This window comes from Lutra lutra, chromosome 12 (assembly GCF_902655055.1).
Source record: "Lutra lutra chromosome 12, mLutLut1.2, whole genome shotgun sequence".
NCBI classification, from domain to species: Eukaryota; Metazoa; Chordata; class Mammalia; order Carnivora; family Mustelidae; genus Lutra; species Lutra lutra.
The window spans coordinates 744,059-766,909 of record NC_062289.1 but is presented as its reverse complement, the minus strand read 5'-3'; the positions used below and the strand labels follow the sequence as shown (position 1 = coordinate 766,909).

Genomic DNA, 22,851 nt, shown 5'->3' with positions numbered 1-22,851 from the left:
GCGATGTCTCTCGCTTACGGACATCACCGAAGCGGAGCTGTTGCGTGTCCCCAGGCACCATGCCCATGACAGCACCCGGCGTGCAGCCCGTGGCCAGCCCGCCTTTCCAGCCCCGCGTTCCCCCTCCACCGCCACACCACACGCTGGGCTTGGCCCTTCTTGGCCGGGGAAGGCTGCCCCTGTGCTCAGGGAGGCCCTGGCCGGCCACTTGGTGTCCCATCAGCCTGCTTTAGTTCTGCTGCCGTCCCCACGATTACTGCTCTTTGCTCGTGCTTGTCTGCAGTTCTGTGCTCACCCGCTCCGTGAGGACAGGGGCCTCGTCGGGCTCAGGGCTGAGAACAGAGCACGGCGTGCCCGAGGGCTCGTCTCACCCTTTCTGAAGGGACCCGCTCCAGAGGTCCTGCCCTGCTCTGAGCAGTTGCGAGTGTGCACACAATCTGTCGAGCTGTCCTGCGGCGTCATTGTCATCCCATGGACACATAGTGAGTGCCAGCAGGGGGCTCTGGTGACACATCTTTGTCCCCAGAAACTCACTGGGTAAGTGGAAATGGGCAGACTAGAGCTATTGATGAGTCATCCCAGAACTGACCTTTTCGGCTGAGACTGTCCTGGTCGATATCAGCCCGAAGGCCTGGTCACAGCCCCCCCCCCCCACACACACACACAGAACCCGACCTGCGCTGAGCATGTCGCCTGGCGTCCTGCGGGGACGTGGATGCAGTTGTAGGCCAGATGCGTGCGTGGAACCTGGCACAGAGTGCTTCTGCTCAGTTTCCCGCCACCCCGGCAGGGCCAGCCTGGTGCACGACACGCACCACGTTCTCAGTACAAGGATGTGGAAAGTATGGTCCCAAAGGAAAGTCAGTTTGCAAATGTGATAAGTCTGCATCGCTCATGTTTTCACTCTTGTACAGTAAATGCAACACAGAGTTCACTGCCAGACGTGGCACACCCATGGGCATGTCTCCCAGATGGAGCATGGAAACCTTCCTTCCCTTACTCTCAACACCCACGCAACCATTTCTGCAGATTTTATCTGCTGATTTGGCTTGACTTTGTTGCTCCCTAGATCAAGGACCTTGATGTCATTCCTGCGTTGAATGAGTGTCACAGCTCTCCCCCGGAGCCTCCGGACTCGAATCCGGGGCCTACAAGGATTCCTTCTGCAGTTCCCCACAGGAAAGTAGGCCACATGCCTAGCACCCCACACACAGCCCACTAGGCACCAGCAGCACTTAGTGCTGGAAGGTGTGAGCTCAGGGGGCCCCCGTGTGGTGTCAACCAGCCCCCCTGCCCAGTGGGAGCGCCCCTGCCTGGTGTGAACCAACCCCTGCCCGGTGTGAACACCACTGCCTAACAGGAACCGCACTGTGCCGTGTGGACCCCACTGCCCATGGGAGCCCCCCTTGCCTGGCTGTGTCCATAGTGACTGGCACTACACGTGTTAACTTGTTGGCACCCTCCTCTGCTCTCCTCCTGCGAGAGCCAGCAGAAGTCTGCTACTCCCAATTCCATCGAGCAATCACCTGTTTTCTTAGTAATTCGTTTTGGTTTGGTTTAGTTTGGGGTTTTTGCTTTCATTATCGTGTTTCTCTTCATTTCTTTGCTTTTGCCCGTTCTAACGTGTTTTTATGATGTGCCTTTCGAGACTGTCATACGACGCAAAAGGCCTAGTGGGGGCGCTGTGCCTTTTCTCCAGGGCACTTCTGTATTTAACTGGTGGAAACCATTGAAAACCACTGAAATTTTATTGTATTTTTCATTGAAATATTTTATTCTTATGGACTCTCCACTTTCTTCAGCATGACAGTATAAAAAGACTTCACACTTTTATCAAATTAACAAGAAAAATGAATCACGGTTATGAGATATAATACATTATAAGGATTTTTAAAGATTTTTTTTTTTATAATTTCACAGAGAGAGAGATCACAAGTAGGCAGAGAGGCAGGCAGAGAGGGGGGAAGCAAGTCCCCGCTGAGCAGAGAGCCCGATGCGGGGCTCGATCCCAGGACCCTGAGATCATGACCCGAGCCGAAGGCAGAGGCTTAACACACTGAGCCACCCAGGTGCCCCCATTATAACCAATTTTAAGCCGATACCGATTTTCTTTTTTTTTTTTTATTTCAGTTGTATATAAATATTTGTAGTAAAAAATTAGATAATACCTAATAACAAGGGAAAGAAATATATATTTTCTGCAATTTTACTGTTGGTAAAGACTCTAAGGCTTTTCAGAAATGTGTACATATACAGACTTGTAAATATTAATGTGCATATTTATGTATATGTAAATATACCAATATTTACACATAGACCTTTATTTAGCCTGTACAGACGTCTTAAAAGTTTGTTTACAAAATGAGGAACATACTGTTTCTGCAGTTCTGTCTTGTTCTGGTTTTCCAGTCAACGGTTTTATATTTACGTGTTCAGTCAAGTGTGGAGAGACTTACTAGACAGAATTGTACCTACACCTCTGTCTAGCTCCAGAATGTCTCATGCCTGCTTCCGCATGAGACCTTGCATCATTTTCACAGTTTGAGGACACAAGCAGACAAATTCAGCAGAAGAACTGAAAACTGTAGAATTCGTGTTTACATGCAGTTCAACCAAGTTTGTTTTCCTTTTGCAAAGTTTCCTTAAAATATGAATAATAATACATTCTAGTATTTGGTAAATATGCTTTTCAGTTTAATAAAGGATAGATTTTAAAAATTGCCTTTTTTGCAAAGTACACAATTTTGGAAAGTTAAGTGCTTTTTCTTCTAGTGACCTAACACATGTGTTTTCTTTTGTTTTTTAAGATTTTTAATTTATTTATTTGACAGAGATCACAAGTAGGCAGAGAGGCAGGCAGAGAGAGAGGGAGGAAGCAGGTCCCCGCTGAGCAGAGAGCCCGATGTGGGACTCGATCCCAGGACCCTGAGATCATGACCTGAGCTGAAGGCAGAGGCTTTAACCCACTGAGCCACCCAGGCGCCCCATAACACGTGTTTTTAATGGAAATACAGTTGATACACAGTGTTACACTAGTTTCCGGTGTCCATTGTAGCGATTAGACAGCTGCGCACCTTACCGAACGCTCCCTGCTGTACGTCGGTGACCGTACGGTCGCTGTTACTATTACCGACTAGGCTCCCGGTGCTCTATGTTTCATCCCGTGACTCCCTTATTTTTTAACTGGACGCTTGTACTGGTTAATCCCCTTCATGCCTCACCCGGCCCCGCCTCCTCTCCTGTGGTAACCACCATTTGTTCTCTGTGTCGGGGAGTCTGTTTCTGGTTGGTTGGTTGGTTCCATTGGTTGATAAAAACGCTTTTCAAATTTAACAAACTGAGGCTGTTTCATGGAAATTTTTCTTGACAAAATAGTTTTGAGTCACCTGATAGTTTACTTTGTCTTTTAAGGAAAATATGACAGGGTTTAAGTCATGTAATGGAAATGGATACGTGTTCCCTGCATTGTGTCACTCATGACAAAACCCGCACTACCACAGTTCTTCGGGGCGCAGTTGGACCCCGTCAGGGTGCTGCGTGTTGGCCCAGCAGCTCTTCTCCCCACACGCTTTCAAGTGCGGTATCACATTCTAGCTGATGCTTCAGAAAACTGTCCTGTCAATGCCGGGTCAAGGGGGCCTTCTACCCTCACGGGGCCATGCGTGGGCGATGGCGGTAGAAATGTGCTGGCGGTGAGGACTCTGTCCCTTCTGAGAAACATGTGGGCCCATCTTGTCTAAAGTCGTGCAGTTGGTGGGGGTCCCATTCTGCCACTTAGCTGCCGGAAGGACTGAGTACCCAGTGCTCGGAGCACTGCGCAGTAAGAACGGAGTACTGAGAATGTCAGGTAATGTGGGTATAGAATTTGCTTCAGAACCTAGAAGTCAACTCTCTTAACGTTCCAGTAGGGATTCCTTCTCCATTTAGCATGCTTGGGGAATGCCTGCGGAAAAGAGTGTTTCCGACCTAGAAAACCAGTCAGTGGCAGCAGAAATTTGCAGCCTATCAAGATTGCAAAAGATATGCGTATTCGAAAATGCACAGTTTGGAAAGCATGCACAGGAAGGAGGGCCAAGGGTGTGGCTGGACAGCTTTTTGCTGAAGAGGTTATGATTGTGACTCATGGACTCACCTATCTCGGTCAGAGCCTGGAGCGGATGGGGTTATCCGAGGGAAATCTGTGTGGGAGCCTTTTGTCAGGGGGCGTGGGTCCCCATGACATGCACAGGAGACGCACAGAGGTTTTGAGAGTCTGTTTCAGCAGAAACACTGCCAGCTCGGGCTGGAAGGAACAGAGACAGGATACAGTGAGAGAAGCCCATCGGACTCCCCGGATCCGACAGGCAGCAAGTGGGCTCACAGAGCTGCCCAGCTGCGGGCTGGCACTGCCTGCCAGGGAAAAGGAAGATTCCAGAGGCCGCGGGTGTGCAGCCCCAGAGCACAGAGCAGCCAGTCACAGAAGACTGTCCGCAGCTCTCCTAACCTCGGGTAGTCTGCCCTCCTGGGCAGTTTGTACGTGTTCATAGGATACGGGTGTTCTTCTCAAGCCCGCATTGTACGGATAGTCTTTCTCAATCTGTAGCTTGAATTTTTACAGTTGGTGCAGTTATAAGAAAGTATTAATTTTGCATAGTCAGATTTTAAGTCTTTTTTGCTCTTGGTTGTCACTGTCCGTGTGTTGTTTAGGAAGCCATCCTGAGCCACTCTCCGGACAATGGAGCTGTCCTCCTGCATTAGCTTCTAAAAGCATAGCAAGGTTGTCCTTGACCGCTGGAAGTGATGGGTTTTTTTAATAGTGTGAAACGGGATCTTCAGGTATCACTGTTTTCCACACCAGTTGTCTCAGCATCCCTTGTCAGAAGGACTGTTCCCTAGTGACCTAGAGCTCCTCTGTCATACACTAGGACTCAGACACGCACAGGCTGCTTTGGGTCTCCTGTGCTGTTCTCTTGGGGGGTTGTCTATTCCTGAGCAAAGAACAAACTACTGGAACTCTCACCCCTTTGTCCTGAGTTAGTGGTTTCTAGAACGGGGCCTTTCCTCCTTGTGTTCTTCAGGAGTACCTTGTTCTCGCTGGCCATTTGCATTTCATACTACATTTTCCAGGCCATGAATCTAGCATGTCTCAACTTTTTTTTTTTTTTTAATTTATTTATTTTAGGGGCGCCTGGATGGCTCAGTGGGTTAAAGTCTCTGCCTTCGGCTCAGGTCTTGATCTCAGGGTGCTGGGATTGAGCCCCGCATCAAGCTCTCTGCTAAGCAGGGAGCCTGCTTCCTCCTCTCTCTCTGCCTGCCTCTCTGCCTACTTGTGATCTGTCTGTCAAATAAATAAATAAAATCTTTTTAAAAAGATTTATTTTAGAGGGAGAGAGGGAGGGAGCAAGAGGGGGTGGTGCAGAGGCAGAGAATACTTAAGCAGACTCCGAGCGTGGAGCAAGGTCATGACCTGAGCCAAAATCATGAGTCAGCTGTTCAACCAACTGAGCCACTCTGGCACCCCAACATCTCTCTCTTAATTTTTTAGGTCTTCTGCAGTATCTTGAAGTTTAAAAAAATTTCTCCATCGATACCTTGCCCAACTTTTACTAGAATTTTCAGCCTTTTTTTCCCATTCTGAATATATGTCATTGAGGCTATAAATTCGCACAGAAATACTGCTTTGGCTACATTCCAGACGTTTCTGTGGTGGTCTTTTTGTTACTGTCAGGTACAGAATATCTCTTAGCTTCCACTGTGATTTCTTCTTTGACCAGTAGTTAATACAAGTGTATTTGCATTTTCTAATTATTATCTGTGTTCATACTTAGTTTTTTTTTTTTTTAAGATTTTATTTATTTATTTGACAGAGAGAGATCACAAGTAGACAGAGAGGCAGGCAGACATACTTAGTTTTTTATGTCGTTTCAAAGAATATACCTTCATTTCAGATGAATTTAGCTGAGATGTGTTGTAGGGCTGGATGTCTAGTTGACTTAAACCTGGGAGCTGGATTGCTGGAATGTGGGCATGTCTGGAGGCTGAGATTGTTAATCTTGTGCTTTAGTTTCTCTGCACCCATGCTAGCTTTTCTCCCTTCTCTCACTTGCTAAGCTTCGTGTGGAAATCTCTCATTGGTGTTGGGCATCTGTTCTTCCTGGAGTTCTGTTGCTGGAATTATTTATTTTGTGGCTTTGGTATCAGATGTATACAGATTTAAACTGTTATATATTTTTGCTGAGTTAAGCATTTTCTCATTATCAAGTGACTTTATCTCTGCTAAAGCTTTTTTTCTTAAAGAGTTATTTAAGAGAGAGAATGGGGGAGGGGCAGAGGGAGAGAATCCTCAAGCAGATTCCACCTGAGCATGGAGCCTGATTTGGGACTTGACCCCATAACCCTCTGACAAGACCAGAGCTGAAAGAGTCGGACCCTTAACCCCCTGAGCCACCCAGGCACCCCTCTGGGAAAGCTTTTTGCGTTAAATTCTGCTTCGTGTTATGCTCATGTAGCTGTGCCTGCTGGGTGTGATGTGCTTGGCTTGGCTTGCTCCATTTTGCACTTTCCCTTCTGTGTGTGTGTGTGTGTGTGTGTGTGTGTGTGTGTGTCTTATGTTTAATTTTTACCTACTCTGACAAACGCTGCCTACACAGTTATGTGATTCTGTTGTATTTCTGGTTTAAACCTACCATCTTATTTTGTTTTTTTAGTATGACTTACCTATTCTATATTTTCCTCCTGTCTCACCATTTTTACAATTTTGTATAATTCCACTTTCTCTCCACTAGTTTGGAAGGTTTTAAGCTGTATTTGTTCTTATAGTTAGCCTGTGACCTGAGAGCATTATTCTCTCTCAGACCCACAGGTGGTCACTTCCTGTACACATTGTCTTGGAGTAATGTTTACCTCCTTGCACCCCTCCGACCTTGTGCCATTTTTGTCATGTACTTTAATCTGAGTCGTTCTTAAGTCCCAAAGATACTGTTGTTTTGCACATTCCCTGTACATTTCAGTGTATCGTATTTCTTCATTTCTTCCTACACCTCAGGCCTTTCATGTAGAGTGACTTTCCTTCTGTCAGAAATGTATTGTTTTGTTTACTCTGGCTTTGTTGGGAACACTCTAGATTTTTGTTTGGCTTCCCTTCGTGAAACCGTTCCACCCACATGCCCCATGTTGCCTTCCGGCCGCAGCCTCCACTGGCAGGCATCCATGGGCCTCTGCTCCTCAGTGCTCTGCACCCTCTGTGGCTTTCCAACCTACTCCTTGTTGTTGCTCTGTGCTCAGACACGCTGTGTGGGGATGGAGGCTGCTTTTCGTATAATGCTTAGGATTTGGTGCATTGCTCAAGTCTATGAATCACTCGTTTCCTGTCCCAGAAAACAGGGTTGTTGTCTCCTTATATACTGCTCTGTCCCCTCTCTTCTGAGGACATGAATGTGAAATTTGTTCAGTGTCCTAACCCCACTCTTTGTTTCTCCTTTTCTTCCCTATTTTCCACCTTCTGTCCTCATTCCCCATTCTGTATCTTCTCCGGCGACCCAACTTCCAAGTTGCTGATCTCTTCTTTGGCTGTGTCTAGGCCGCTGTCAAACCAGTGGAGTTCTTAATTTCTGTTACTGATACTTTTTGGTCCAGGAAATTCTGTTTGGTATCTTTATCACATTGATTTCTTCACTTTTATGTTTGCCTGTTCCTTGCAAATATCTTCCTAGTTTTGCGCGTGTTTCCTTGTTTTACAGTCTGTGTCAGTCTCGTGGGGGTCTGCTGCTTTTGTCCTCTTCTCTTGTGTTTCCCTCTGTCACTCGATACACTGTTCCCTGGGGGCGTTGTGCTGTTTGTTGTTGTGTTTTGTTTTCCGTTTATTGGTGGGAATTTTCTTTGGTAATTATATTTGAAAAGCTAACTATAGGAGTAATGTGAGGTCAAAGACGAGAGCTTTGTTTCTCTGGAAACTGTACACTTGCCTCTGCAGTGACTTGGAGGTACCACCTGCCTCGGAACATCTTCCTCCAAACTGGAGAGTCACAGTCACTGAATCACGCGAGCCTGCTTCCAGCTGCACGCACAGGTATTTTGCTTTCCAGCTTTCCCCTCAGGGTGACAGCGTAGCCCTCACAGCCCTGCCTCCCGTGGAAAGAAGGGCCTCGTGCTGGGCCTCCACCTGTGATGCTCCGGTCTTTGTTTTTGCCCTTGCGCGCGGCCTGTTGGAGAAAGGTCAGCCTGCTGACTGGCACTTCCTTCTCCGTCGTGGGACCCGGTGAGGGTTCAGCCCGGAAATTCCTCACTATCCAGTGAGTTCTTTCTGTTAAGAAATACGAAAAATATTTTAGACAGTGTTTCTTGTTTTCAGTGGGAGCAGTAGTTCAGATAGGATAACCTGCCGTTACCCAAGATCACAGAACTTTCCTGCAGTTTTGCATAAAGAAAGACAAATTGGAATGGAACTTTCCGATTAGCTTTGTTAGCAGGACTCTCCAAGGGTAGGTAAAATTTTCAGGTCCCAAATGTGATAAACTTTATTCTTGAGAATGCGGCAGACTTTCTTTTAACAACAGGGTACAACTATAGCAATGGCAAACTGGGGGGATGGTAGGTGACGTAAACGTAGCGTGACGTAGATAAACTATGGTCTGTCTGTACGATGACTACTGTCCCGTAATAGAAAGGAATGAAGTTTTGATACACAGAACAACTAGGCATTTATAAGACATTCTTGAAGTTAGAAAATTATAATGGTCAATTCAGCGGTTGCCAGGGTTCGGGACGTGGGCCGCTGCTGCCGTTGGGGGTTAACCCGAGGAGTGCGCAAGCCTCTTGGAACCGTCTGATTGTGATGGTGACAGGGCGTGACACGAACCTGTCCTTGGAACACAGAAAGCAGAAGAGTATGTGTAAAACGTGGCTGAGGCCGAGTGAACCCTGCGTGTGACATAATCGTGCCATAACATCAGCTCTGCCGGGAGAGAGTGCCTCAGGCCAAAGGTGTCGCGACTGGGGGAGCACCCAGGAACCCCCCTGGTTTTGCTACTTCTGTGCGTCTAAAACCGATTTTAGAGTCCGAAGCTACGAGAAAGCCAAACACTGTCCTCACCGTTTCCCATGAGAGCTGGCGTGTACCGGAGGTGGAGGCTTCGGGCTCTAGACCCGGGGCTGCGAGCTGGCGTTCTTCCCTTGAGGGTGCCTCACGCTTGCTGTGGCCTCAGGCGGTCTCTTCTGTTCCCTCCGGGGGTAGAGTTGTACGTTCGGCCCCAGCGGCTGGAGTCCCTCTTCAGGCCCTTGTCCTTCTGGCCCTTGTTTCATTCGTCTTGTTTCAGTTCGTGTCATCTTTCCGCATAGTAAAGAGCAGCTCGTCCGTGTTTGCAAATATATTGATGTCGTCTGTCTTTCACTTAGACTGCAGTACTTGTGCAGGAAAGACGTACAGGTGCAGTTCTTAGCCGATGCGTAAGTTAAAGGGGGAATGTGCTTATGTGTAAAACGGGTGCAAAGCAGATGAGCCCGGCAACCCGTTGGGTGTGGCTCCAGCAGGACGCCCAGGGCCCTCCGTGGTTGTCCCCTCCACCCACTCTGCTTAGGGGACGTGTCTTCTCGGCCGCCTCTTCTTCACCTGCTCACACAGACGGTGTTGGAGGCCTCGGGCTCATGCTCTGTGATCACACAGTCTGTTTGAGCCGGTTCAGAACGCCTGAGAGTGCCCTGACGCTCCCAGAACCCAGCACTGCCTCACGGTGCGTAGCCTGGATCCGGGAGGCCCAGTGCCCTGGCCCGACCTCGGAGTGGGGCTGGGTCTGCAGGGGCACCTTTGTGAGGACACTGGGGGTGCCTCCTTCCAGCCCTCCTCTCCTCTGCCCTACTTTCACTGTGGTCACTGTCACTGTCACCTTTGGGTGGAGAGCTGAGCTGAGCTTTGCTAGCCTTGAAAGCATCCAATTTTCTGCCTTCAGCCTTTTCATCTGGTCTGGTTTTGCCCAGTTAACTTTCTTATTAATATTTTGACACAACTACTATGTGCTTGATTTGGTCTCTCACGTATCTTTACGTTTAATTTTAAGGTGTATCAAACTGTGTACGATCAGTACTTAGTTGTAAACTAAAGGAGGGGCTGGTCCTTTACTAGGAATGTTTATCCCTTTGACGCATCCACAGAAAATATGTGGCCTCACTGCCGAGTGAATGCTTTTACACTGTTGCCGCACGGAGTGTCCTGCCTGTCAGTGCACACACACACACGGTCCTCTCGCCCCCGCGTGTGCAGTGTTTCACACGTTCACCCCCGCCCGCAGGGAAACGGCGAAACGAGTCTGATGGGGGCGGTCCTCAGTTCCCTTCTTGTCACAGCCCGGTACCCTGTGCTTCATACTTGATTGGGAGGGATGCCGAGGGGCTGGGCTGACGTCACCCTGAATGGAAGGCGAGAAGGTGGGTCTCCCTGAGTGTGGCTCAGAAAAGGGCGTGTTCTCAGAGCCCTCCGGGGAGCCCCAGGTCCTGGCGCGCCCCGTGGCATCCCACTGACCCCTGCACAGCGGCTGAGGCTCCGTGTTGCGCCAGGACTTCTTTGCTTCGGTTGGTCTGGAACTTCACTTCTACTTTATTTCAGATCTCCAGTCTCCCACGCCTGTTCGGAGACTTAATAATGTGACCTAGAATTTTGCATATCCCGGTTTCAACTACGCTCATACCGTAGCAGATTCTCTGTTTCTTAGGACCCAGAGCTGTCCGTTCTGTGTGTCTTTGTGTGCACTGGAGGTCGCAGTTCCCACAGACTCTCAGTGTGTTTGGTGTGTATGTCCCTTCCTTCTGCTGACGGACCGTCTGTACCGGCTGAGCTCTGGGGCCTCTCTGATGACCTGCCTTCCCTGAGTGGTGCACACCTGTCCACTCCGTTTCAGCTCAGGGCCCGTCTCTTGTGTAAAACCTTCTCTGACTGTTGAGACCAGGGACATCTGCTCCAGTGACATGATTCAGGAACCTGCCCGTAGCACTAGTGCCAGTCCCCACGGTGTCCTTGCCAGTCGTTGGCACTTTACAGGTGCCATGACTGAGGCTCAGAGAGATCCACTGTGTCATTTGTCCAAGATCATAGAACTAGTAACTTTGGAGTTTAAGAATCAGCGTAACTCATACCTACCCTTACCCTCTGAAACGCGGTTGGCCATGCTGCTTCCCGTGGAGCCTAGAAAGAGGGATTGGAGAACTGGGGAGGCTGAGTGGGCGGGAGCCGGTTACTGAGATACAGGAAACAGGAGGGAAGGCGAACTCGGAGCGTCTCTGCAGTCCCGACTCAGGTGCGGGGCGGTTCCGCCGTCCACAGCTGTGATGCGGCGTCTCCTCCTCCCCAAGGAACCGTATGCTTGTCTGTTGGATTTGGTTTGGCACTGGAAGGGGCGGGGTGGGAATGTTACCCACTGTCGTACACTCATTTAGAGGGGTTTGTGCTGAGTGTGAGGGAAGATCGTTTGTAGGCCACGGTGTGAAGCCCGGGACAGAGGTCCGAGCTCCTCGCAGAGAGACGGTCACCCTCTGCGTGCACAGCGTTGGGAGTTCAGCCAGCAAGGACCTGGGTGCCATCCCTTGCCATCCACGGAGTGTCAGAAAGAGGTGGACGGGCGCCCAGATGGCTTACTCAGTGGGTGTCCAACTCTGTCTCAGCTCGGGTCTTGATCATGGGGCCATAGGTTCAGGCCCCATGTCGGGCTCTGCACCCCAAAAGAGAGGTTCAGGATGTCACAGCAGGAAAACTCTGGGGGAAATTCAAATAAAACGGCATCTGTGCCATTTCCCATAGATGACGGTTTACAGGAAAAACTTTTGATTACTTTTGTAGAACTTCTCATTAAAATGACTTCTGCTCATATTAAGACCCAAACACAAGCATCGGTCAGGCAGAGTGTGCGCAGGCCCTTTCGGGTGGCCGTGTCCCCAAGGAGCACCGCAGGCCTGGGCCTGGCCCGGCCGGGGCCCAAGCACGACCCCTGCAGCCCCCACCGGACAGTCGATGCGCAGTAGGCGGCACGCGGCCCGATGGGGTTCCTGCCCCATCACAGCCTCACGTTCGCCCGGTTCCCCTCACACATCTCCCTGCAGCGAGGGGAGGCCTGGCGGGACTGCGCGGTCAGGAGCGAGCCCGTGTGAGGCTCCTGCTGCCTGGCCAGCCAGCAATGCGCTCGGCCGTGGCGCCCCTTCTCGACGCTCTTGACCATCCGCAGGGTCCGGGGACTCCGGTTCGGTTTCCTCGTGTGACAGTGCGGGTCGCGGTCGCCTTCTTGTGCACTCGACGGTCTGAAACAGCAGATGGCTCTTCCACTTGATTCCGAGTGGGCCTCGGTGACAAAACCGTTGCTGCTGGGTGAGCAGCGAAGTGAGCTGAGAATAACCGGTACCCATTACCGTACAGACCCCGTCTGTAATTCTCAAAGCGGCAGGCCTGAGGCGGTTTCGCCCGTAAGTCATGTTACTGGGAAGTACTTTACTCATCGACCAGACGCCTAAGTTTTCAAATTCTCTTAAGAACATTACTCAAAAGTGGGGGTAATTATGATTACTCTGTCAACTTACTGCTTGACGTTTGAGCTTCTAGAGATTCTTAACGTTGAAAAGCAAGTTGTACGAACGCTTGACCGAGATACAGGACGCGTGTAATCCTAGGCTTCTGCTTCCCGTGTGGCACTAGTCTTGGTCGAAGACACGTTTTCCTTGATCGTTTTCGCTATAAAAACAGAACTCGCCTGTGCTGTGTTTTCCTTGAAGGTTACCCACATTGTCTTGTTCGCCAGACTTGAGGGTCGGTGCCGTCTGCCCAGCATACTCCACCGACACTTGGTGGCACAGTAGTTCGTGAAACAGGTTCTTGCTGCTGGGTGACAGAAGCAGCGGTTTCCGGAGCGGCGCCCACGCTGCTGGAGAGAGCCCCTCGGGAGAACCCGGCGGTGCTGCCGGGCGTCCAGTCCGCCCCAGGCCCAGCGGCACCCCGCGAGCTCGGGAGCACTTCCTGCGTGCCCCCGACCAGGGCGGTCCTTGTGCCTGGGGTAGCGGAGGCAGGCCGACGTTTTCCGAAATAATGTGACCAGAGTCCACAGGAGAAAGTCCTGTTCCTCTTCGGCGTTTGGCCTCCGAGCCTGCAGAGCCAGCCGCGCCGGCCCCACAGGGAGCGCCCGCCCACCCTGTGCCCCCCCGGCCCGCCTGCCTCCGCCCCTGCCCACGGAGCCTCTCCCTTTCCCGCCCTGGTTCCGGGGGCCCACCTGGCCACCGGCGCCTGAGTCACAGACAAGTCTAGGGAGATGCTGTTTCCTCCCGCAGACCCACACACCTCCGGCTTCTCAGCCCGCGGCCGCTCTGGGCACCTCACCGCAGCCCCACAGCAAGCACGCGCCGCGCCGCAGAGTTGCGCACACACACAAGCAGGGTGACCCGTGCCCATGCCCACCCCGGGCTTCACCACCGGCCCTCCCCATGGCGCCCGGTGGCCCAGCTGGCCCAGGACCAGGCCGCCTGTGAGGCCAAGCGGCTGCGGTGTCCACGCGGTGCTGTCCCGCAGCGTCTGTCCACCCTGATGGCGTGGCGGCCAGCCGGAGCGGGACGGTAAGGAGCCAAGACGCGGCGAGACGCTGGTTTACAAGGTCGTGCACGTGCCGCTCAGAACTCTTCTTTCTAGCCCAGAGCTCTGAGGGTCTCTGAGGTGGGAGCTCACTGTGACTAGATTACTTCCTCGGACTCACCTGCAGACTCGACTCTCCCCGCTGACTCAGACTCATCCACGTTTCCTCTCCAGGGTGCGTTTCCTAGTGGGCAGACCCGTACGATTGCCATTTTGGTCAAAACGGTCCACTGTCAGCAGCTTCCCCCCGTTGTGCAGGTGCCCCACATAGCACATCTGCTGTCCTCTTGACAAAATCGAATTAGCCACAGATTTTTTTCTAGAATTGGAAGCATGTCTGCATGGCCTTAGGTCTGACTGTAAGTGAGAGGTGAGCTGGAGCTCTTACGTACGAAGGTGGGAGCAGAGCAGCCAGCCAGTGCCGCGGGGGCTGCAGAGGAGCCCCTTGTACAGTGGCGTGTGTTGCTCCGATGGTGAAACCTGGGCTCTGCACTGCACTCTGCCCCTGCCGACTCTGATCCCATCTCCTGCTGCTCTGCCCCAGTGCACCCCTGCTCGGGCCACGCCACCGTCTGAGGCCTCAGGGAGGTCCCTGCCCTGGCTCAGAAGCCTGGCGTTCTGAGGGGCCCAATCCTCCTCCCAGCATGTCATCGTCGCAGGGACGTGTCCTGTTCTCGTGAAATGAGCAGAGGAAGGTCTTGATGCATTCCAAGTACCTGTTCGAGTGGGACACCACCTGAAGCCCTCAATGCACGCACCATCTGTCCTGTGTGAGCGGGGCCTCTTCCGCACACCCCCTTTCTCCTCCAGAGTTTGACTCCGCGTGCTCCGCTGGGGGACTGGGAGGGGCCCGCGTACCATCGCTTACAAACATGGTGTGGGGCCTAGAAGGTTTGTTGGCTTAAGTGTCAACAAATCCATTTATTTTAAAGTCTGAAATCTAGTATTTCCTACTTAGTTCACATGAGGCTAAAGATAACGACGTGTGTAGGGAAAGCATGAGCTTGGACATGTCACGTGGGTTTGGGCCCCACTAACACCTCTGATGGGTTTTCCTCGACAGTTTGCGTGTGAACTTGGACATGGGCAAAGCCACGTACGGCTGGATGATCATGAAGGACGAGAGCATCCCCGGCACGGTCGTGCGGACCAGCACCATCCCCGAGGAGCTGGGGCGCCTGGTGTACTTGCTCACGGACAAAACAGGTACCGCGGCTGCCTCACGCTGCCTTTGTGTGCACTCGCCAGCGTCCAGTGCAGGCCACCCCGGGACGTGTGCGTGCGTGCGTGTGTGCGTGTGTGTGTGCACGTGGAGCGACGCAGTGAAGTCATTCCGATTCGGGTTCTCCTGACTGCTGACACTGGCACACAGCCAACCCCCACCGTCCGATAAGCACCGTATCGTCACAGTTCGCACGATGTCGGTTCATACAGCTCTAAATGACGCACGTGTGCATTTTAATTCTCTGCTGCCCCCTTGTTGGATTCACTGCGGCTCCTGAGAGCAGACGCCGCTTGCCTGCGTGTTACAGGACGAGGCCTCTGCGCCGGTGCAGGGGTGGAGCGAGACGTGTGCGCGTTTGGTGTTGCACAGTAACGCTCGCCTGGAGGGCCTCACTGGCTCCCCACCCTCAGGTCCGTGCCCCAAATTTTGTTTGTCCTTATTTCACTTTTCACTTGTTTCATGAGTGAATCCTTGTCGATCCGTAACCTTCTGAGTAAAACCAAACCAGTGACTGTCCTAGCAACAGGCTGGAGCCTCCCTGATTTCTTCATCCGCGGCTTAAATGCCTGCTGATTCGTGGGCACCGGGGTGGCTCGGTCCGTTGAGTGTCGACGCTGGATTTCAGCTCAGGTCATGATCGCAGGGTCGTGAGGTCGAGCCCCGTGTCCGCTCAGCATGGGGTCTGGCTCTGCTCGTCCCTTTCTCACGTGTGCTCCCTCTCAGGTGAGCAGATGCGTCTGAAGAGCACTTCCTGGCGACGGGTGGTGAGCTACACCTGAGAGAGTTTGTGTGACGGGAGGAGATGGGTCTCCGTGCAGTTCAACATTATTTTTAATGAAATGCTAGAAAAGCGTCACCACAGTCAGGAAACAGGAGTCCAACGACACTGTCACTTCACACGTTTCACTCTGGCCGTTGCCGTACGACAAGAATCACCTCAAGCTCTGCGCCCGAGAGAAGGGGCACGGCTTCGCAGACGAAGAACGAACCGAGGCGATCACCTGCTGAGAGTCCGAGCCGGCCAAGGGGCAGGTCCCGGGTCAGAACAACAGGGCAGCTCCCTGCATGTCGAGCAGCCCGAAAGGCAGAGGCCCCACTCACGGTGGCGCGAGTGCGTGTGAGACGTGGGCGTAGACGTGAGGGGAGGGAAGCGCGCGTGAGGATGATCGGACCTGACAGAAGCGTGAGAGAGGACGTGAGCCACCGGAGGGACAGACCGCGGGCCCCGCACGACGATGCGGGTTTGCCCAGAGCCTGCCGTCGTGATGAAGTGATGTACTACAGTTTACTCAGTATCCAGTTGCTGGTAGCGTTTTGTTTTGTTTTGTGTTTTAATTTAAAGTGAGTTTTTAAATTTTCATTGAAGTAATCTCGATTGCTGATGTGGGGTTTGAACCCACAACCCCGAGATCAGGTGTCATGCGCTCCACCGACGGAGCCAGCCGGGCACCCCAGCGGCATTTGGCTGTGGTCGGGGTTGGTCACTGTGGCACGTTGGGGACTGTCCGTGTCCCCACGAGGTGGTGAGGTGATGCTCCTAAGCCGGGAGAAGTCTGAAGTTAGTGGGGGGCTCGGACTCGGGCAGGTAGACTGTGAAAACGCCTTCAGGTTTCTCCCTTCCCAGCCTCACTGAGCCGACAGGAAAAGATTCAGAGAAAAACCGTCTGACAGCGCGGGCGACGGCAGAAGCGCCTCCACAGAGGCGGGTTATTTCTGGGGGCAGGTGGGACTGTTCTGTGGAAAAGCTGGAGCGAAGCAAACCCGAACTCCAAACAGTTCCTCAGGTGACCCCAGAGAAGAGCGTCCTGGAGAATCGGGGCGCTCACAGCACGCGGGTCTGGGGAGGGCGACACTGGAGGCCGCGGGAGCCCCGCTGCACTGGTCCGGGCGCCAGCAGCGGGCGACGAGTGGAGGCACGCGGCACGAGCAAGCCCGCCGCACCCGGGAACGCACAAGTGCGCGCTCGCTCTGAAGCCCAGAGGAGCCCTGAGGAGAGCCCTGGGTCACAGGGTCTCGGTCACGCCTCTGAGGTCAGGGTCAGGATTAAACCGCGTTTCCACCCAGCAGCAACCGTGCAGGCACTTCCAAAAAGGCCATTTAGAATCACAGCGAAATGTGTCGTCGTTGGACGTAAGTGCACGCGGAATGTGTGTGAGGCTGTGCGAATGCGTGTCTTCCAGTTTGAGGACCTGCAGCTTTGCTTAGTGACGGGATGGCATCTCCGTGCGGTGCCCCACGTGAACAGGTCCCCCCTGAGGCACACGCCGCCCAGGACCTTGTCTGCCCCGTCGCTGGCAGTGTTCCCCGGCGGCCTCGGCCCATGGGGCCCCTCCCCGGCTCCCGTCCCCAAGGAGACACGGGCGCGTCCGAGCGGGAGACCAACACACGGATGTTCACGGCATCGTCTCAGACAACGCGACCCGACAGAACATAACATCAGAAACGCGGTTATCAGTCCAACACGTCAGTCGCGGAACGGTCCGTGACGACGTCACAGTTTGATGTGGAGCCAAAATGTCTGGGGCTGTCCCGCCTCGGAGGCCTGTGCTGCGTTCCTGCCCCCCATTCGGGCTGCGTGGTGCGCTTGTCTGCGAGCAGGCGCCATCGGCCGTCCTGTGTGCACCAGACGGCCACTGAAGTCTGCACGTAACACGCCCGTGTGACACCTGCTCGAACAGGAGGTGTAAATCGCTGAGCACACAGTGCCCGTGAGGACAGGTGTGTCTCCTGTCCCCGTGTCTCTCGGTGTGCGATGCCAGTAAGGGAGGGAGGACTCGTGACGTTATTTCTCCAGAGAATGCCGCCTTTGCATTCGGCACTTTAAGTGGTGATGGGACCATCCTCCTCTAGCTCCCCGGCGTTTCTCTGAATTCTGGGTTCCATCCGGGATGGGGCGAGTGGTTTTGCCCAGAGTCATAAAGTAAAGCCCATTTTCTCCATGTCTCACTCTGCTGTTTCGACAAAGCAAAAATAGTCTGGGTTTCTGAGATTTAAAAAGGATGACAGAAAATTAATATAAAATATGTGAGTGAGAGAAAATCTTACGCATTTCATTTTCCAAAAGGCCTTTTTGTGCCAGAGGTCATTGGAGGGACCTCCTGTCACCACTTCCTAGTGTCGGAGCCACGTGGAGTCTTAAATGTTTTTAGTATTTTTAAATATTTTTGGCCTAGAACTTTTTCAGAACCTTTCTCAGTAAAATCACAAGGTGAACGCCGCTTCCCGAGCGCGCCCGGTGCACCCCGCACCATGACAGGCCTGTGCGTCCTTGGCCTGGGGCTGTGTGGCGGCGGGCACCGTGTCTGCGGGTCGGCTGCCGCCTCCCAAGGAGCGCTCCGGAGGGAGTGTTGGCGGGGTCGCTTGTAAAGGCCACACCGTCCGAGTCACAAGTGAAGGACATCGAGGACGAGTTGCGTAGTTGTCATGTCACTGCAGGCACCCAGGAGGACTCAGTGCTGTCCTGCCAACGACTGTCTGAGAACCAGCTTCTCGCGCAGTCAGATGGAGCCAGCACGCCTGGGCTGAGCCCCCACCTCTGAGCAGCGTGTGGCCTCGAGCAAATCCCCGAGCCCCCGAGCGGCCATGGGTGGTCCCGGGGGGCCCGCGTGGCCGGTGCTGCACCGTAGGCCGTGATGGCCACGCTCGTGCTCACCTGCCCTCCGCCAGGAGGGGCCTGGTGCAGCCGCGGATCCGGAGCCCACTGGGAAGCGTCGTCTCCTAGGAACTGCGCTCACTGTGCTCTCGCTTTTATTCCTTATTTTTGTCACGTGAAGAATCCGGTCCTCTGCTGTCCCCCAGGGCGCCCCTCCACGGTTGGTCAGGGTTCGGCAGTCTCCGTGGTGGGCTCCACGTCGCGGAGGGTATGCCCGTGGGTGGGGTGGAGGGGGGAGAACTCGGGGCGGGAGACCGTCGGCAGACGCCACCCGCTGCAGCGCTTACGAACGAGCCGTTGGGTGGGGAGCCTTCCACGGAGGGCAGAACCGTGAGGCGGCCCTTGGTGGGATGGTGACCAGGCTGTGCCCCACCAGAGCGCTCTCTGGCAGGAAGCGTCCGTCACGCTGCCTCGCGCTTGCCCAGCAGAAGAGAAGATGAGGTGTGCGTGCCGGCATAGAGTTCCCTTCTCGTGCACAAGAGAGCAGTGTGGCGTGATCAGGTTTGTTGGGTGCGGGTTTCCGGGAAGATCTGAAGTTAATGACGTCACAGTAGTGACACGTGTGTGGCCAGCGGTGCGTGAGACTTGAGTCGTTCCCCCGACAAGAGCAGACATCTGTTGGCTACAGGCCCAGAGTGGTGGACGCAGACCAGGACCGTGGACGCGCCGCGACGGTGTGTGGGGACAGGCCGTCTGTCCCGGGTCGGCGGGGGAGCCTGCTGCTCGCACAGGCCGCCCGTGACAGCGACATGCTGGGAGAGCCGGGCTGCGGAGAACTCATGCATTTTAAAACTGAAACTCCGCAGCCTGTAACAGGAGCCATGCATTCCTCTGTCGGGGATTCATGTTCCCACAGAACAAAGTGGCCGGACCACAGCCGGGAGCAGCAGGGTGTTCAGGGCGCGCACTGTGACTGTCATGCCCTTTCCTGGGCTCTGCCCGGCCGTTTGCTCCCGGGTTGCGACGGCCTCTGAGGCCTCCCCCTCTGCAGCGGGACGTGCTGTGTCCGCGGCGGCACATCTCTGGGGCTGCGGCGGGCTCTGGGGTCTTGTGCGTGGGGTGGACGCAGCTGCTCCGGCCTGAGCACAGCAGCCGGGCCTCGGTGCGGACACACTCGCAGGGTTGGGCTGGTGCAGCCCTTGACCGGGACATGCGCTTGGTGTGTGCTGGGCCGTTCACACTGCAGAGACACTTGACGCAGGCAGTGGCTGAACAGACGCCCGTCGTACGGGAATCGCCACCTTCTGAGAAAGCCTCGTTTACAGCACGTGGAGCGCAGGGCTCCAAACTGAGCGGCGGCCGCACTCGGAAGACTCCTCGCGCACTCCACAGCTGTGTTTCCGTTCCTCATTCCTTCCCTGTACAGCCCGTGGCTTTGTGTTCGGGGCACCGTCGATCCCACGTGACCCTCACCTGGGGAGGGTCCCCACCCGGACCCCACACAGGAGTCTGCGGTCGGCCGCAGGCAGAGTTCCCTCCGCGTCCCGGCGCTGCCTGGCCGCCTGCCGGGAATGGTGCATCGGAAAGCGTGGCCGCTGCGTCTCCAGTGCCATTGCCTCTGCCTGCCTGTGGCTCTTCCGTGGCCGCCCCGAGAGGGTGCCTGCGGGATTTTCCCGTCAGAGACGGTCTCCTCTCTGCCTGATTTGCTCACTGCTCCGGAGCACGCGGCTTTGTTAAGGAGCCGCGGCATTTCCTTTCTGCAGGAATCAAACACGCCTCTTGTCCAAAGACCTTTCCTGTTTGTCCCTGGCGCGCTCGTAGTGGCCAGGCCGAGAAGACGTCTGGTGGCGTCTGCCTGCCCGCGTTAGCCCATCCCCTTCACGAAGCTTCCGACTTGGGGCATACTAACGGTCGTTGCACAAGATGACAAAAATTGTACAACCTGCCAACTGCTTGAAATCATGAAAATTGTTTAAGGCTTGAAAAATAATTTTGCATTACGGACTCTTTCAGTAACTGGTTTAACCTTCGACATCCCGGCTGTACAAGCAGCGTGGAGAGCCTCAGACTGGCCCTGACTTTCCTGCTCAGCGTTCTGCAGGGTCTGCTGAAATACGAACATCGTTAAAACGTAGAAGATGCTCCCAGGACTCATCCCAGTGTGTTACGATGTGATACACGCCCCTGAGTAAAGGCGTGTCCCCACGGATGCTTCAGTGTCTTTAATCTGGCCAGACGCAAGTGCACAAGGAGAGAGCCAGAAATTTCACTGTTTATTTGATGAAGTGGTTGTCGTTTGTTGGAACGTGGCTGTTACAACCTCCATAAAACATGATGTTCAGCAACTAGGATGATGGTACCAGGCACAGCGCTTGACGCGGACAGCAGGCCACCTCAGCAGGGCCCAGCGTTGGGCACAGCCGCCGCAGCACCGTCACTGCGGTCGGAGCTCCCTCCCAAAGCCACCTGGTGCACAGCAGTGGTCCCCTTGCTTCCCTGCCCTTGCTTGGCCCTGGTCAACCTCGTGCCTCAGTAGGTCCGCCTGTGCTGACTTCTCCCATGAGAGGAAGCACACGCCGTGTGGCCTTCTGTGTCTGCCTTCGTTCACTCAGTGGACACTTTCCGGGTTCGCCCACATCGTCGCAGGTCTCAGTACCTCACTGCCTTCTATCGTGGGTGATACTCCCGCGTGTGAATAGACCACATTTCATTTATCCGTCTCTCCGTTGAAGGACATTAATGTGGTTTCTGCCTTTTCTCTGTGAGGATCGGTGCTGCTGTGAGCAAGGTTTTAGCCAGGGGGGTAGGCCAGAAGAAGAGGCGTCCACACTAAAGGGGCGTGACTCTAGTTGTGTGCAACACGGTCTTTATACGGAACATCCTAAGGAGTCCTCTAGAAATCGGTTAGAATCAGTAACTGAATTTAGAAAGGCTTAAGATGCAAGATGAGTGTACCCAAATGCGTTGTATTTCCTAACGCTAGCAACAGACCATCCGAAAGTAGAATTGTAAACATAATTCCATTTACAACGGCACCAAAAAATCAATCAGTATTAATAATGTTAAGATGGCCATAAGACTCTACACAGTCCCTCTCCACACCCCAGCAGCCTTCTTTGCTGATCCTAAAATTCCTGTGGAAATGCAGAAGGGCCCCAGAGTGGTGTAAATAATCTTGGGAAAGGACCAAATGGGAGGACCCCACAGTTCCTCCTCCCAGAACCTGCTGCTAGGCCGCAGGAATCAAGACGGGACGGTGCTGGTGTGAGGACCTCGAGCTCGAGAGCGTGGCCTTCAGAGTCCAGACGTCAGTCCGTATCTGTACCCTCAGACAAGGCACCCAACAAGGGCGCCAAGACGGTGTGCTGGGAGGACCTAAAGCCGAGCACGGCCAACTGGTTTCCTGCAAGGGGCCACTGTGCTCACTGGGGGAGGACCAGCCTCTTCAGCAGACGCAGCGAGAGCAGGATGTCCACGTGCACAAGAGGGAAGGGGGACCCTGCCTCACGCCACCAAGAAAACTGGCTCTAGATGGGTCACAGACCTAAGTGGAAGACCTAAAATGATCATTTTTTTAAACTGCTGAGTTTTCAGAAGCCCCTCTAAGTGTGTTTTCTGTTTCATTCTCTTTGGCTCCATTAAGCACCAGAATGAAGAACTTTGAGGTATCTACCTCAGTATAAAGCTTTATAAACAAAACCCCAAGTAATAAAAAGTAAATAATGTGAGCATAACCGGAAAGAGTAGCTAGGGTTTGGATTTAAGTTACTTTCAATTATTTTCAACCGAATTGTTAAATGGGGCAGCGCATTCACCGTGTGAGCGGGGGCCTGCACGTGTCTGCGGTAGCTCTGTGGCCTCCCATGGTTCCGAGGGCTCCACTGTGGCGCGTTCTCCGACGGCAGCAGGAAGCAAACGGAGCGGCGGAGGTGGAGTTTTCATCTCAGAACTGCAGACGCCGTCACCAGGCAGACGGAGGACAAGGAGCTGAAGCCGTGCGTCAGAGCAGCCGTCAGCCCGCAGCCCCGGATTCGCTGTCTGGAGGCTGTGGACGGACAGCGGTCCCGACGCGCCTTTGCTTTTGGAAAATACTTGCCGTCCGCCTGGAGTATTGCATTTGGGAACGCCAGTGTCGGTCCCCAGGAGTCCGGGAGCAGCATGCGCTGAGGTGAGCCCTTCCCCGTGGGCCTGATGCCGCCCTCCGGCCGTGCTGGGTCTGTGGGCGCGGGCCCTGACCGCCAGCACGGGAAGAGGCGGCCCTGCCGGGGCACGGAGAGTCTGCAGAGCCCAGAGGCACGCGGGCAGCCACATCCAGCGGCTGAATCAGGTGCCAAGGCGTATTTTGGTAAAACGATGCCATCACTCGGTGCTGTACTTGATGCCGTATGGGAGCCCGTGAACCTTCCAGAGTCACCTCCGGTCTCATAGGTGAGCAGCAGAGGTCGATGGCCTGACGGGATC

General features: G+C 53.8%; 1 protein-coding gene across 7 annotated transcripts in view; it reads left to right on the top strand.

Annotated features, from left to right (window-relative positions):
- The window catches only part of ATP9B (ATPase phospholipid transporting 9B (putative)), a 230,402-nt gene that overhangs the window by 153,427 nt on the left and 54,124 nt on the right, over positions 1-22,851 (top strand). For all 7 annotated transcript variants that reach the window (XM_047696257.1, XM_047696254.1, XM_047696256.1 and 4 more), the window contains one exon: positions 14,637-14,779. In XM_047696257.1, the coding sequence (XP_047552213.1) occupies positions 14,637-14,779 (143 nt within the window). The remainder of the gene's footprint in view (positions 1-14,636; positions 14,780-22,851) is intronic.